Source organism: Pezoporus flaviventris, unplaced genomic scaffold, assembly GCF_033815535.1.
Source record: "Pezoporus flaviventris isolate CSIRO_AGI_PZ_B2104156 unplaced genomic scaffold, CSIRO_AGI_Pfla_v1 ptg000030l, whole genome shotgun sequence".
In the NCBI taxonomy this organism is placed as follows: domain Eukaryota; kingdom Metazoa; phylum Chordata; class Aves; order Psittaciformes; family Psittacidae; genus Pezoporus; species Pezoporus flaviventris.
The window spans coordinates 7,117,406-7,133,542 of record NW_026892578.1 but is presented as its reverse complement, the minus strand read 5'-3'; the positions used below and the strand labels follow the sequence as shown (position 1 = coordinate 7,133,542).

Below are 16,137 nucleotides of genomic sequence, written 5' to 3'. Positions count from 1 at the left end.
AAACTAACCAGAGAGGTATTCCATACCACAGCATATCATGCCCAGTATATAAACTGGGGGCAGTTACCCAGAGCTAGATTGCTGCTTGGGTTGGGCTGGGTATTGGTCAGTGAGTGGTGAGTGGTTGTATTCTCTTCCCTTGTTATTCCACTTATCATTATTATTATTGGTGGTAGCAGTACTATTTTTGTATTGTCCTTTAGTTACAGGACTGTTATCTCAACCTGTGGGAGTTACATTCTTCTGATTCTCCTCCCCATCCCTCTGGGAGCGGAGGGCGAAAGAAGGGGTGAGAGTGATCAAGCAGCTGCATGTTTCCAAGTTACTGGCTCGGCTTAAACCACGACGAACACCATGTTGGAAAATATTTTAGATTACATTTATTCTTGCAGTCCAAGTAAAACTATGTCTTTGGTAGACTTCAGACTGGAGATATGGTTCTAAGATTGTATCTGCACTTCTTACTTTTCTGCATATTTTAGAATATTAAGTGTTGTTCACCTTTTACAGAGCTTATTGGTATCAGGTTAGTGCCTGGCAGAAAGAAAAGAGGAGAAATATGAGGAGATAGGTAATTTAATATGAGTAATAATTTGGAGAGCAGGAAGTGAACACTAAACTGTTCCTTTGTATGCATATGTACCAGTTAAAGCACTCTCAACATAACTACCTGAATAAACTCTTGATACTTCACAAGTTCCAGTGTAAAATCAACTTCCACTTCTGATAGCAGAGCCCCAGTTCAGTATGCAGTATTAAATATTCATATGTGTATTTTAGTCATCGTATTTTGCAATTGTTATGGGCGTATTGCAGATAAGATGCTTTTTCTCCCATTTAAAAAATCCAGAATTGAAATTTTTTAGTAACCATTAGAATAGAGGAAGTGTAATCAGAAGCAGAGGTGATTGAGTCAAGACAGAAAATTATTCTTACATTCCCAGGTTAATCATTGAAGGTGTTTTGATGAAGCGACCTTAGAGATGGCATGCGCTTACTGTCACCACAAGATAATAGGTAAAATGTTGTGCAGCAAACCTGATGAGATATGTCCAACTTATGCTGGCCTTTTATGAATTCTTTTACAAAAATAATCATTTGGGGAGAATTTTTTAAGCCTCCACGGAATCATCAGGTGCGCTGAATGAAGCACATCTACATCACCATATGCTGATTACTGTTTCATATTTGTGTCTGCTCTTAACAGAGTTTTCCCTTACAATCTTGAGACTATTTTCAATTTAGTGTAGTCTCATTGTCTGATCTTCCTAACCCAGTCTGTGTTGGGAAGAAAATTGAGTACCTCACATAACATTTGTGCACTAAAGTGCAAGAGTGTGCCCGGAAGATGAACACCTCAAATTAGGTTATTATCATTAGCAGCCTGTCTAACATGGAGAAAACATTTAGAAGTAAAGAAGCTGTTAGCTTCTATGTGCACTCAACTTTCACAGACCAACGCTAATTTCTATTATCCAGAGGATGTCTGGTGCTGTGAAGCTTGCTACTTATGGTAGTAAGCATGCATATGTAGGTTTTGCTCTTCACTCTAGATGTGACTGCCAATGAACTGTAGGATACGTTAGTCAACATAATTGTTGATGCACTTCTTTCCCAGCTTTTCTTATTCAGTTGTTCTTTCAGTGTGTGCGTTGCAGCTCATTCCCACTGCATCCTGCCTCTAAGGCGTCTCATGAGATTCTAGCTTTGGCTTTCCGCATTTCACACTTCGGTTTTGGGTGATCTCATTCATTTGCATTGTTTCACCTGCTTTATGCAGTGAGTTGTTAGCATAATGTATCTCTCTTGTTACATCAACCCCTCTTTTAAAATCAAAAGCAGAACTGGATAGTCTTGACATCTCTGCACCACTGGCTTAAAGCAAGTGCCAAGATTATTTTGTCCTAAGAAGACAGTCTACTTCTTAGCTTGTTTGTATCCTATTTGCTTTCTCTCTTCTTGCTATCAGTTGGTATCTCAACAAGGTTGAAGACTATCCATTCAGGCTATGTTATAGAATCATAGAATCACAGAATAGTTAGAGTTGGAAAGGACCTTAAGATCATCTAGTTCCAACCCCCCTGCTGTGGGCAGGGACACCTCACACTAAAACATCTCACCCAAGGCCTTGTCCAACCTGGTCTTGAACGCTGCCAGGGATGGAGCATTCACAACCTCCCTGGGTCTGAAGTATTAGTACTATATAGTGTTTATAATAACTGAAGTTTAATACTCTGGTCTCGCACAGCAGAAGTATTTTCCTTTTCGGACTCTGAGAAAACTTTTCTACCTATATGTACTACATAAACCTGATATTTTTCTACCTGCCTGCCTCCATCACCCTTCCACACTTTTAACCTTTCGAACTTTTGCTTTCCCTCCTGCTGCATGCTGCTATGTGTCTTGTGTAAGTGCTGCTCTTTCTAGACTGAACCAGCATCTCCTCACATTTTTCACTACTGTGGCCCTTTTTTTAGCTGCCTTGCAATATGATCAGATGTTTTCTCTAAGGCTTTTGTCCTGTATACATGAAGTCCTTGCATATTTGACCATTATGTCAGGTCTCTTCTGAAAAGCAGCTTCTGCCATGATGATGATGATAAATTAATCAACTAGAAATTAAAAAATAAAAGTGTTGGTGGAGTTTTGTGTTACTTCATTATACGTAATACATAATTATTATGCTCCACGTATTTCTTTGACCGCTAATGAGTTTATAAGTAATTTCAGGGATTTTTTGTTTGTATTTTTTTGTTTTGTTGCTTTGGTTTTTGGGTTGTTGGGTTTTTTTTTGCTTTTTGTGAGCTTTTCTTAGCAAAGACAGTTTTGGAAAATACCAAGTCAAACATGAGCGCTACAGCACTTTAATGATAACTGGTCTAGAAAGGCCTTAATGTAGAATTTCAGTCTCCAAATACAAAGTGCAGTGTATCTGTCGGATGGACTTTTAACCTGATCATTTCTAAATTATTCTTTAGAAACTACGTAGTAAAGAATGACTAAACTGTTAGTTCTTTCAATTAAATGGACATTCATTCTTCTGAATGCAGCAAATGTATTAATCTCTGGTGACAACACAGTATCACTGATCAAGGTCATCCTTTTATTTTCCTAATTGTTATTTTCTAAGATAAAATTTTGAAGGAAGCCAAGAATGAATGATCCATTGTATGTTTTCTGGTTATATAGGAACAGGAAACTCCATGATTTACCTTTGGTCATAGAGCCTGTGAATCTAGTTCTGGGTTTCTGGATTTCTTTTTAGTCCTGCATCTGTTTTAAAGTCTGCTTATAGCCATTCTGGTAGCCTTCTCCATAAGGAATAGACTTCTCTGCTGAGAGAGATATCTGAAAAGAGATATTTCTGTGAAGGTGACTGTAAAAGGAGTCAGTCATATGATTTAATGTAATCCAAACATTGATTGGTTGGAATGATCATGAGAGTTTTAAAAATTGCTTTCTATCTTGACTTTTTTATTCTCCTTTTATCTGCCAATTGAATATTTTTCCAGTTGAATTTTAGAACTACATTTCTGCCAAATACAACAGCTTTTAAAACAGTTTAGCACATTCAATCTCAATTCGTACATTCTTTGTGTATATACTTTTGTGATTTCAAGGTTAGGTGACAGAATACTTGTTTTTTTTCGGGTTAGTAGATGTTATATTTACGGATGGAGAGATGCAGGTGTCTCATTAATACATTTACATTTTCTGTAAATAAAGGTGCTGGGTTTTTTTTTTAACCTCCTGCAAATTAAAAATTGGAATTAGCTGTGCTTTGTAGATCTCCAGCATTTTCTGAAATATTACATCTCTCAGGTCTATTTGAGGCTGTAGAAAGAAGAAAGATGGCTAAACTTTTGTTCATTTCTGTCATTGGTACTCTATGCAATGAAGCCAGAATGCTGTTGTTCTAAAAGTGAGTAGCAAAGTAATCTCTGAGATAAAAATAACTGTTCATAGAAATGTGAGGCCAGATTTTTCTCTCAACTCGTAAGTAACCAAGCTAACTGTGTGATACTCGCTTTGATTTATGTTAGTGTTTTTTGGTGCTTAATATTTAAAGCTCTTTGCTATTTAAAATTGAAACCCTTTATGTCTCTAAACTTACATTCATCTTTTAAAATGTTTATTTAGCTTTATGTAGAACTGTTCAATAAACTAGAATTTCCAGGGAGGCTTTTGATTTTCAATTAAGTTAAAGCTTATAGATGTTACTACTTTTAAGCAAATGACTGGCTCTTCCATGCTTCTTTTGAATATTTAGCAGCCACAGAATGCTATATATGTTACAGTTGTGTTCTGCCAGGTAGGCTTGAGATAAATTTTGAGATTCTGAATGCCCAGCAAAACACAAAAATACAAAGAAAAATATGGTGCTATTTGAGGGGGGAGAGAGAGTGTTTCTCCTTTGTTTCTTGAAAGAGTTTAAAAGGAACTTCCAAAATTCTGCAAGACCCTTTTAGAACAAGCTATTCCTTTTTATTATTCATTCTTAAATATCTAAAATATGAAGGAAATGAATGGGTAAATTATGAACAGTATTGGCTAGTCAAAGGGAAGTATGCTTATATTCTGTAGCATTTTGTGCGACAGTAAAATATCAGTTACCTTTGTTTAACAGAGAACATTTTTTCTTTACTGCAGAGACCTTATTAAGAAGCTGCTTGTAGTTGACAGGACAAGACGATTAGGAAATATGAAGGTCAGTATAAAATGTAACACAGAACAAAGCACAAGTTTGAAAGAATTCTGTAGGAAAGATTTAGAACAACTTTTCTATGGCTTTTGTTTTTATAATCATGAAATTGAGACACATTTTCCCATACATTACTCAGAAACCCTACTTGTTTACTGATTAATTTCAAGACTTGGTGCTAAATCCCATAGCTTATTTGATTCTTCCTTTGGAGCTGTTTAATCCCAGAAGGAGCACTAATAAAATTTCAGGCTTAAAAATTACTTTAAGATGAATAAGGGTTGTTGTACCATGATGTTTGGTCATTGTCCTGGTAGTTTGGTGATGGGGCTGATTAAGCACAGTCAAGTAGTCTTGCACCAAGAAGAATCCTATTCCAAATAGCCATCTGAAGGCAATAGTTTACTAGTAAGAAGTCTGCTCGCATCTCAGGTAGCATTCCAACCTACCCGAGAAATACAGCTATGTCTGTGATATGTCATGATGAAACACAAAGCAATCTGGTGAATTCTGCAAGATGGCCTGATCTGGTACTACTTGTAAGGCACAGAAGATGACAGCTGTGTTAGAAACTTAGTTGATTTTGCAGCTGTGCAGTAGCTGTGGTTGGTAATGCAGTGGGAAGTTAGCTGCATGTGAACTAACTCAGGTGCTTTAACAGGGTAGCTAAACCACACATTAATCCTTTATTCATTGACTTGTTAGCTTTGTTAGAGTGTTGCAGATGCCTAAATTAACCTGTGTAATGTTTTAATTCTTTAGAGACAGCTAAAACTTCCATTTCCTTGGGCAGGAGGTTACAGCTTTGCTTTTTTGTACAATATATAAGCATAGATGCTAGAACCTGCTGCCCAGAGGTCCTTTTCAGAGCCTTTTATGGCACGAACTTAGACTGGTAAGAAAAGCTAGGAAATCAATGTTTTTCTTATCTTTCAGAATCCTTTGCAGTGTTTTGGGGAGTCAGCAGGGAGATTAAACCCAAGCCCAAAGCTAAAAATTTAGAAAGATATTAGCCAGAAAACTTTTTGTATCTTTTGAAGAAAAACAAAACCAAACTTTGATTTATTCAAACATGGATTTTGGGCAATGTGTTTGGCTGGGGTTTTTTGTTGAGTTCTGGTTTTCTTTGGGATTTTTTGGTTTTGTGCTTTGGTTTGGATTTTTTGCCTTTTTTAAGTCTGTGAATGTTTGATTTACTGGAAGTTTTTCCCTACAATTGGCTAAAATGTTAGAATCAAAGACAGTTCTAATTAGAAGCAGAATATGGGGTTGGGGCAGTAGGTCAGTCTCAAGTCTGATCCTTTTCCTTAATCACAGTTGGTTTAAAAAGACTTAAAACCTATTGGACATTTTCTGGTGAACCATTCAATGAGATCTGCTTTTGAGGGGGAACTAGGTGAGAAATTATACTCTCTTTGTTGAATCTTTGGATGTGCATATGGATAGTCCCACTCCATATAAATCTGAAAAAAAAAACAACCAAACACCAGAGCTATGGTACACTTCATTTCATGGAGCTACATGTCTTATGAGCTTTGGATGTGCATTAAAATAGTGCTGTGATCAGGCCTGAGACAGAGAGCCATCTGATTTTCTCCAGTGTTTAATGCCTCAGAAATGAACCTGTGCTTGAATCAAGCTTCGTCCTGGGGAGGGGAAGGAAAGGAAAAAGGGAAACAAAACAAAAGCAAAACATTTTTGTTCCTTATGTGCATAATCAAAATAGGCATCCCAGAGAGAATTACCATTACAAGACAGATATGCTTTTAACCATATATCTAAAATGAAAACAAATGCTTTTATATGTATACTTTTGTAACAGTACTGAAAACCTCTTCTTGTCACCACTAAATGTCAGTAATATTGGATACAACTGTGTGCTTGCCAGATGTGATTTTTATTTTAGACACCATCAACTTCAGTTATATTTCTTTTAATTTGTGTAAGAATTAGAGGCATTCTCTAAAATGTTGGAGAAGAAAGAAGTGGATAGAACTGCAGTGAATGGTTTTGCGATCTTCCTTGAGTCAGAAGAATGCTGCTTTAAAAAAACACAAAAAAGAAGAGAGAGAAATGTGGATCTTTTTCCTGGAATTAGGGGCCTGCTAGGGAAATACAAATTTGTCCTGTAGAATCTTTTAATGATTATTACCTAAGAAAATTAAAAAAGGTTGCACGGACCAGTAGTCTACCTTTATACCACAGTTCTTATGATGAACTACATGGTTTAGTATACATACAACTTACTAAATATTTATTTTTATTTTTTTCTTTAAAGAATGGAGCAGATGATGTGAAGAGACATCGGTGGTTCAGGTCTATAGATTGGGATGCTGTACCTCAAAGGAGACTAAAGGTATATTATGCAAAATACTGTATAGGATATTGCAACCAGAAATCATTGTTCTTTTAAGTGGTTTTTGTTTCCTGTTGCATCTGTGTGCTCAGATGTGTGTATGGGTATGTGTGCATATGAACACATCAATAATTATATGCATTTTTTTCCCTTTTACACTGCAGAATTATAGGATTGTCCGCTTGCATTTTTGTCTATATGCAAAATGTCTGTAAAAACTCCCTGCCTTGTTTTGCTCAAGCTTAGTTAACACAACATTTAATTCTCAGTTTTAGAATTTTGTAATTTATTTGTTATAGGTGGTTGTTTCGTGTGAGGGGATTGGTGACTTGTTGGTTTGATTTTTGTTTTGATTTTTTTCTTTGCCCTTATATCTGTGCAAATGTTTTACTCTGGGCTTTACATTTTTGTGCCAAGTTCAATTCAGGTAAATTCTTTAATAAAATGTAAAGCATATGGGAGTAGGAGGAATAGAGAAGGTGAGAGAGAAGGATTTATGAATGTGTTTCTGACATACTTTATAACAGCATCAAATTCTAGTACTATGTGAGGGTAGATGTTTGCAAAAGCTATCAACACTGTAAAATGCTTTTTAAAGTTTTAAAACTTCTTTCTTTCCTTCCTTAAAAGCTATAGTACAACTTCTTACTAGTGTTTTTTGGTAGCATAGGTTGTTATATGCAGTCAATCAAATATGAATTAAATGTTTGATTCTCCTTTGCATTAGTTTCTTACAATGAATTTCTGGCTAGATATCATAAATTGAGTTCTTGCAACATAGATATGAAAATGATCTTGATGTGTTCTTGTAGACATCCTAATACAAAGTTATAGGTAACTTTTTTCCTTAAATCCACATTTTCTTTAAATGCATGGATTTTTTTTTTTATTTTTAGTTATTAGTTTTATGTAGATCTTTTGTAATGAAGTCACATTTTTCAAGTTATTTACTGTAAATTTTGGTCACAAAAATAAAAAAAAAACACAAACTGAATAATAACATGTTTTGTAAGTTTTTAAACTCTGAAGTTTATGACAACATACTGTATTACCAAATAAATAACAAACCCATAATATTAAACACTGAATATTAGAGGTACAAATGGAGAGTCTCGGGTCAAAACATCCTGTGTGTTGCATTTTCATGTAAAAAAAAAAAAGTCACCATGGCTTTTAGACTATTATGAATCCAAAGCCTGTTTCTTAATTTTTGTGATGGTTACAGTAAGCTCTTAAACGGTGAGATGCTGCTTAATTATACCTCAGAGCGAAGATGTTAATTGGGTCAGAAGTTTACTTCATTATTTCTAGAGGCAGCTATATTCTTCAGAATTAATTTTCACAATATGGCTATATATTATACTGAAGAAGAGATTAAAAATATGAAATAATGGGTACAGTGCTCCATTTTCCTTGCAAAATCTGTGAATTTGTCTACTGTATGTGATGTATTGATTCACTGTCCTGATGAGATCTTAAATGTTAGTATTACATAAATGATACTATTGGCTGAAAGAGAGAAAATACTTCTCTTAATCTAAAATAGAGGATTTTCCTTTTTTTGCCTTTTTTGGGGGGGAGGGGGAGGGTGGGTGTGGGGCTTTCCTGCACGACTACTTACAGGGGGTGGGAGTATCAGGCATTGTCCACAGTGGAGTAGATAGTCCTCTAAAGCAGACTAGATGCAGTATGTTTTCTTAAGCATAGAATCATAGAATAGTTAGGGTTGGAAAGGACCTTAAGATCATCTAGTTCCAACCCCCCTGCTGTGGGCAGGGACACCTCACACTAAACCATCTCACCCAAGGCCTTGTCCAACCTGGTCTTGAACGCTCCCAGGGATGGACATTCACAACCTCCCTGGGCAACCTATTCCAGTGCCTCACCACCCTAACAGGAAAGAATTTCCTCCTTATATCCAGTCTAAACTTCCCCTGCTTAAGTTTTAACCCGTTACCCCTTGTCCTATCACTGCAGTCTCTAATGAAGAGTCCCTCCCCAGCATCCCCATAGGCCCCCTTCAGATACTGGAAGGCTGCTAGGAGGTCTCCACGCAGCCTTCTCTTCTCCAGGATGAACAGCCCCAACTTTCTCAGCCTGTCTTCATACGGGAGGTGGTCCAGTCCCCTGATCATCCTCGTGGCCCTTCTCTGGTTTTGTTCCAACAGTTCCATGTCCTTTTTATGTTGAGGACCCCAGAACTGCACACAATACTCCAGGTGAGGTCTCAACAAGAGCAGAGTAGAGGGGCAGGATCACCTCCTTCAACCTGCTGGTCACACTTCTTTTGACGCAGCCCAGGATACGGTTGGCTTTCTGGGCTGCAAGTACACACTGAAGGCAGCTCGTATTCACTTTCTCATCAACCAGCACTCCCAGGTCTTTCTCCGCAGGGCTGCTCTGAATCTCTTCTTTGCCCAACCTATAGCTGTGCCTGGGATTGCTCCGACCCAGGTGTAGGACCTTGCACTTGTCTTGGTTAAACTTCATGAGGTTGGCATCAGCCCGCCTCACAAGCGTGTCGAGGTCCCTCTGGATGGCATTCCTTCCCTGCAGCATATCAACCGAACCACACAGCTTGGTGTCATCGGCAAATTTGCTGAGGGCGCACTGAATCCCACAGTCCATGTCAGCGACGAAGATGTTGAACAAGACCGGTCCCAACAACAATCCCTGAGGGACACCACTCCTTGCTGGTCTCCAGCTGGACATTGAGCCATTGACCACAACTCTTTGTGTATGGCCATCCAGTCAGTTCTTTATCCACCAAGTGGTCCACCTATCAAATTGATGTCTCTCCACTTTAGAGGCAAGGATGTTGTGTGGGTCAGTGTCGAACGCTTTACGCAAGTCCAGGTAGATGACATCAACTGCTCTGGATGGACCCCTGTCCATCAGTTCTGTAGCCCCATGTCCTGGGTTCAGCAGTAGCAGTCATTTTTCTCCTTGGTAGCTGGTGCAGTGCAGTGTTTTGACTTTCGGCTTGGGAACAGAGCTGATAACAAGGACGTTTTGCCTTGGCCAAGGACTTTGTGAGCCTCATGCTCTGCTAGGGAGGAGGGGAAGCCGGGAGGAAGCAGAGACAGGACACCTGACCCAAACTCACCAAAGAGATATTCCATACCACAGCACATCATGCCGGGGATGTGACTGGGAGTTAGCCGGAAGGGCTGATGGACTGCAGAGTTGGAGGAGGTATGGGTCAGTGCTTGCTCGGGCTTGGGGGGCGAGTTATCGGTTGGCTGGTGGTGAGGTGATGTATTCTCTTCCCTTGTTATTTCCTTTATCATTGTTATTATTGGTAGTAGCAGTAGTTATTTGTGTTATACCTTAGTTACTAAACTGGTTTTATCTCAACCCGTGGGGGTTGCATTCTTTTCGGTTCTTCTCTCTGTCCCCCTGGGAATAGGGGGAGGGAAAGAAGGGGGGCAGTGAGTGAACAAGTTACCCGACTGGGTTTAAACCACGACACCCCATCATAGAAGGGCACTAAATTGCTCAGGCAGGATTTCCCCTTAGTGAAGCCATGCTGGCTGTCAACAAGCACCTTGTTGTTTTTCATGTGCCTTAGCATGCCTTCCAGGTGAATCTGCCAGGCACAGAGGTGAGACTGACTGGTCTGCAATTCCTCGGGTCATCCATTTTCCCCTTCTTGAAAATGGGGGTTGTATTTCCCTATTTCCAGTCATCGGGAACTTCACCTGACTGCCATGATTTCTCAAATACGATGGCCAGTGCCTTAGCAACTTCATTTGCCAGCTCCTTCAGGACCTGCGGATGGATTTCATCAGGACCCACGGACTTGTACACGTTCAGGTTTTTAAGGTGGTCTCGGACCAGATCCTCTCCTGCATTGGGCGCAAGGTCTTCATTCTCACAGTCCTGGAGTCTGCCTTCCAAGACTTGGGTGGTGTGGTCAGAGCCTTTGCCAGTGAAGACTGAGGCAAAGAAGTCATTCAGAACCTCAGCCTTCTCCAAATCCTGTGTAGCTAGTTCGCCTGAGAGCTTCCTGACGGGGTCTTCATTTTCCCTAGTTTGTTTTTTATTTGCTATGTACCTGTGGAATCCCTTCCTGTTATCCTTAATATCCCTAGCCAAGTTTAACTCTAACTGGGCCTTAGCTTTCCTAACCTGGTCCCTAGCTTCCCAGACAACATCCCTGTACTCTTCCCATGCCGCCTGTCCTTGCTTCCACTTATTATAAGCCTCTTTTTTCATTTGAATTTTCCTCAGCAGCTCCTTATCCATCCGAGGAGGTCTCCTGGCCCTACTGCTGCACTTCCTTCTAGTTGGGATGCAACACTCCTGAGCTTGTAGCAGGTGATCCTTGAGTATCAACCAAGAGTCTTGGGCCTCCCTGCCCTCTAGGGCTATATCCCATGGAGCCTTACTAAGCAGGTTCCTGAAGAGGCCAAATTCTGCTCTTTTGAAGTCCAGGGCAGTGAACTTGCTGCACACTCTTCTCACTGTCCTGAGGATCTCAAATTGGAGTATCTCATAATCGCTGCATCCATGACTGCCCTGGAGTGTCACATTTCCAACGAGCCCTTCCCTGTTGGTGAGCACGAGGTCAAGCATGGCACCTTTCCTTGTCAGCTCCTCTATTACTTGCAGAAGGAAGTTGTCTTCCACACAATCGAGGAACCTCTTGGATTGCTTGTGCTGGGCTGTACCTTCCTTCCAACAGATGTCAGGGTGGTTGAAGTCCCCCATGAGAACAAGGGCCTGTGAGCATAAGGTTTTTCCTCTCTATAGAGTGCTTCATCCGCAGGTTCTCCTTGATCAGGTGGTCTGTAACAGATCCCCACAGTAATGTCTCCCATCGCTGTTCTCCGTTTAACCCTGACCCACAAACTCTCTGACTGCTCACCTGTCCCCAGACAGAGTTCCATACTCTCCAGCCTATCCCTAACATAAAAGGGCAATTCCCCCTCCCCGTCTGCCAGGCCTGTCTTTTCTAAAAAGCCTGTAACCTTCCATTCCAACACTCCAGTCATAGGAGCCATCCCACCATGTTTCTGCGATGCCTATTATATCATACCCCTGTAGGCGTGCACACATCTCTAGTTCCTCTTGTTTGTTTGCATCTTCTAAAACATTACAGTATACTGTGACTGTAGAAGTAGGACTTTGCTTTTGGCTGAAGCTTAAAAGTACCATCTTTAAGGGACCCTTTCTTTCCCATTGAAAACCTGCTGATGGCATTGTTTAAAAACTAAGCCCAAAAGATCAGGTAAGTTCTCAGAGCTAGAAGAAGCCAGACTCACTTTTTGAGAAGATGCAGAATTAGGGTTTGCTGTATTTGATAGTTCTGTCTGTGGCATGACTTACAGTAGCCAGCTTTGTTATTGTCCTTAAAGTTTTCTTAGCCAAAAGGAAAAAGCATAGTAGGTAGACACAAATTAGTCATTTGCACCTATAAAAGCAATCAGTTTGAAAGTAGTGAAGATGAGGCTTTTTCTCTGCAATTAGAAAGCAATTTCCCCCACTGTTATCAAGACTCTTTCTTAGCTGAAAGGAACCTGATGTGATTACACACCTTTTTGCTTATAGGCTACAGAAGAGCAGTGAGGAAGGAGAGTGGTAGATCTTGCTGTAATGTCAGGTGCCTGGAAACTTAGTTGTAGTAACCTTTTTCAGTAGTTACATTCAGTCTGCAAAACAGCTAGAACTTGGGTGCTAAATAAAATAGGTATCTGTATTATAAGTGTCATAACCATGATATAGACAAAGCATTGGAACATGTCTCTCTTGCTGCAGGCTTCCTTCTCTCATGCCATTTATTATTAGTATAAAAGGTGAACTTCTATAAATATGCTTATCAGTCTTTTACAGAATTTCTGCTTTAATATGATGGAGAGGGACTTACTGAGGAAACTTGAGGAAACTGTGCTAACATTTTTGTTGTGCTTGTTCTGACTAGCCTCCCATAGTGCCAAAAGTATCCAATGATGGGGATACTTCCAATTTTGAAGCTTACCCTGAAGATGACTGGAACAAGATACCTCCAGTACCCCCTAAAGATCTAGAAATTTTCAAGAACTTCTGAATGTGACATCTGCACTGATGAGGTATGTCCAAATATTGGGAGTCCTCTCAAAACATTGAAGATCTGTGAGTGAGAGCTGTATGCAGAAATTACATCATCTGCTCCATAACACTGATTAATACTTCCTTACACCTCGTAAAAAAAAACATGAATCACAGTAATACTGTTGAAATAAAATACTGGTAAACAGGTCTACAGAATGACAAAGGTAATTTATCTCACAGGCTTTGGTGTTCTGTGATAAGGAGTTATTTGTGTACAGATATTTAAGTGCCTCTGTCCTTAAAACTTTTAAAATGGTGTTAAAAGCAAATATCTAGATTGATTTGACAGATAAGGAAATGTAATTGGTTTTGATCACAGAATTTTCCTAGTAAGAGTGAAGACTCTAGTTAGAGAAATAAGATTGTCAGATTAATTCTGTACGCTAAGTTCTGTCTTACAACTGTGCTAGGCTGATATTCGTCATTCAATTCACATGCTCCTCTTTGTATTTTGTGTTCCTTTTTCATTATATTTTGTCTTAGAAACTGGAAGGAAGTTGAAGTGCTAACAGCAAGTCAGAAGAAAAATGGAGTTCATATGTAAATGAAGAATTTTTGTGGATAAGAATGATACTGCATTTAAATATGCATATCAGTGTATAGTAAATATCTAAAGAGTTGGAGGCAGGCAAGAATAATTTTTTGCTGTAAACATTTGATATTAGTGAATTGTAATATTGATAGTCTATTCTGAAGTAGACTTGCTAAAATGGTGTATTTTAGGTGGGTTGTTGTTTTTTTTTTTTTAACTTATGGTTAAGTTTCCTGCTATTCCCAGATCCTTTTTGCATAGTTAATTCATAGACTTAATTTTATAAGTTTATACTAAACTTGTGTAATTAAAAGCACAAATTAGTATGTATGTATATAATGAATACAGTACAACTAAAGCACAGGAACTGTGCAAAGATGTAAATTTTTGTACTTTGCAGAGTCTATGATTTTTATTTTTCAAATAGTGTTTTTCAAGAAGTTCTCTAGGAATAAAAATCTTAAAAGGATAAATGAGGTTTTCATCATCCTATATACATTTTATAATTCTTTGTAAAAAATAAAAATAATTAAGTTTTAAAAAATATTTGTACCTAAAATTTCCAATGCCTCACAATTGCAACCATAGTACTTGAAAGCAGAAAGACAAGGGCATGTTTTATTGCTGTTTAAGATGCATCTTAATCATCTTAATGGCTGATTTATAAAGTTCTATTGCAGCGATGTCTCTACAAACCAAGATATTGAGTGTTTATGTATTGTCTGAAATGAGATTCCTCACATGAATACTCTCTGTAAACATGCAGTTCAGTGCATACTGATAAAAGGGCTCTAACTGGCTCTTACCGGAGTTGTCTCTCAAGCTTGTTGTCTTCTCCAAATGTAAAGTATGAGCCATAAAAGACTTCTTCCATTATTGAAATAGATGTTTTTGAGTGCTTGGCAGTTCAGAATATCAGAGGGAAGACTGAAAATATATTAGAGCCTGATTCTTCTGCTCCTGCTTTTGGAAATGTCCTAAAATCTCTGCTGACAGGAATTCCATATGTGCAGAATTCAAACCTCAAATGTAAGGAGTCTCTTATTTTCATCTTGTACTAACGTCCTTCTAGCAGCTTGCGTACACTGTATTTAGGAAGTATTTTCAATACTGCTTCATTTTAAGTAGCACCAAATATGAGTATGTGCATATATATGTACCTATGTATATGAATACACATAAATATGAAGGTAGATTGTGTAAAAGTCAGGATATTTTTTTAGGATTTTTTTTATGTTACATATTGTGATACTTGTGTTAATATAGGGGAACTGGTTTTGAAGTGCTTGGATTTCAAAAAGTAATGATATTCTTTCAGATGTTGTGGATTTTGATAACTTTTAGTGAAATCATTATATTTATACCAAATTTTTTTTCCAAAGCATGTCAGCTCACTGAAGTTCCACTACGATAGCTCTACATAAAACTGTGTAAGTAGACCATACCTAAAGCTTCTCCAACAAATTGCTCTCCACATTTATCTGAAATGCTACAAGAAACATAGGCTAAAAATCTTTTTTCTGAACTAAAGCCTGAATGCTTATGAAGTAGACATTCTATTAATCTCTAATTAAATTACCATAATATTGTGACAGATCTGCATCTGGAGTCTCCTCGTGGAAGAGTGACTTCCATTTTCTTCTAGGTAACTCTAAAGAGTACAGAAATGCTGTTGAGATCTTGCAATTTGTAGGTTACTAGATCTATTTCTTAGTAAAGCAAGTCTTACCTTGAAGAGATTGCAGAAATGCACAACATGTGGCAAAATGAGGATACTTCAAAGTGGTAATTCTGGAATGTCACAAAGTCATCTCGATGTTATGCAAGTGCCACAGATTAATGACCCCACCTGCTGCTCAGTAAAATCAGTGTAGGAATGTATAATGAAATACAGGAAAATCCATAGAAAGTGATCATTTCAACCTGGTAAAAATACCTTGCTCTCCTGAAAAAAATTAATCCAGTCCACTGTTTTTGTATCTGTGGAGTGAGTTACTCCATATCCATCAGAAAAAAATGAAGCACAGGAAACAACTGAATTTATCTAATGGGAGCAGCCACAGTTCAGCTCTTTTTTTTTTTTGTGTGTGTGTGAGCTTTAACTTTTATGGATTCTGAGTACTACAAAACCAGTTTCTTGTTTAAAAATGTACTTACTGCAACAAGCAAATGGGCTAAATATTTTTTTTCAAGTTTAAAATCTACACTGTGTTTAAGTCTTCAAAGCCGAGGAAATTAAGTTGCATTTAACTTACGTGCTACATGAGCTAAGCTTTCAATGCTTGAACAACAGAGATAGTGGATTTTTTTTTTTTCATGAATCTTATCCATTGCTGGCAGTGGATGCACTGACACTCATTATGACAGCGACTAAAGGAACCAGTACAATCTTATTAATAATGCTAATCCATTGACTTTACATTGTTTCCAGAGCCATGTTTACATATGCCTAAC

The 16,137-nt window shown here is 38.3% G+C and overlaps 1 protein-coding gene across 1 annotated transcript in view; it reads left to right on the top strand.

Annotated features, from left to right (window-relative positions):
- Nucleotides 1–15,867, top strand: part of PRKX (protein kinase cAMP-dependent X-linked catalytic subunit) — a 69,935-nt gene extending 54,068 nt beyond the window's left edge. The window contains exons 6-9 of the mRNA XM_061459842.1: nt 4,651–4,708; nt 6,981–7,058; nt 12,982–13,129; nt 13,635–15,867. Coding sequence (XP_061315826.1) covers nt 4,651–4,708; nt 6,981–7,058; nt 12,982–13,107 — 262 coding nt within the window. The 3' untranslated portion in view covers nt 13,108–13,129; nt 13,635–15,867. The remainder of the gene's footprint in view (nt 1–4,650; nt 4,709–6,980; nt 7,059–12,981; nt 13,130–13,634) is intronic.
- Nucleotides 15,868–16,137: the final 270 nt, after the last annotated feature.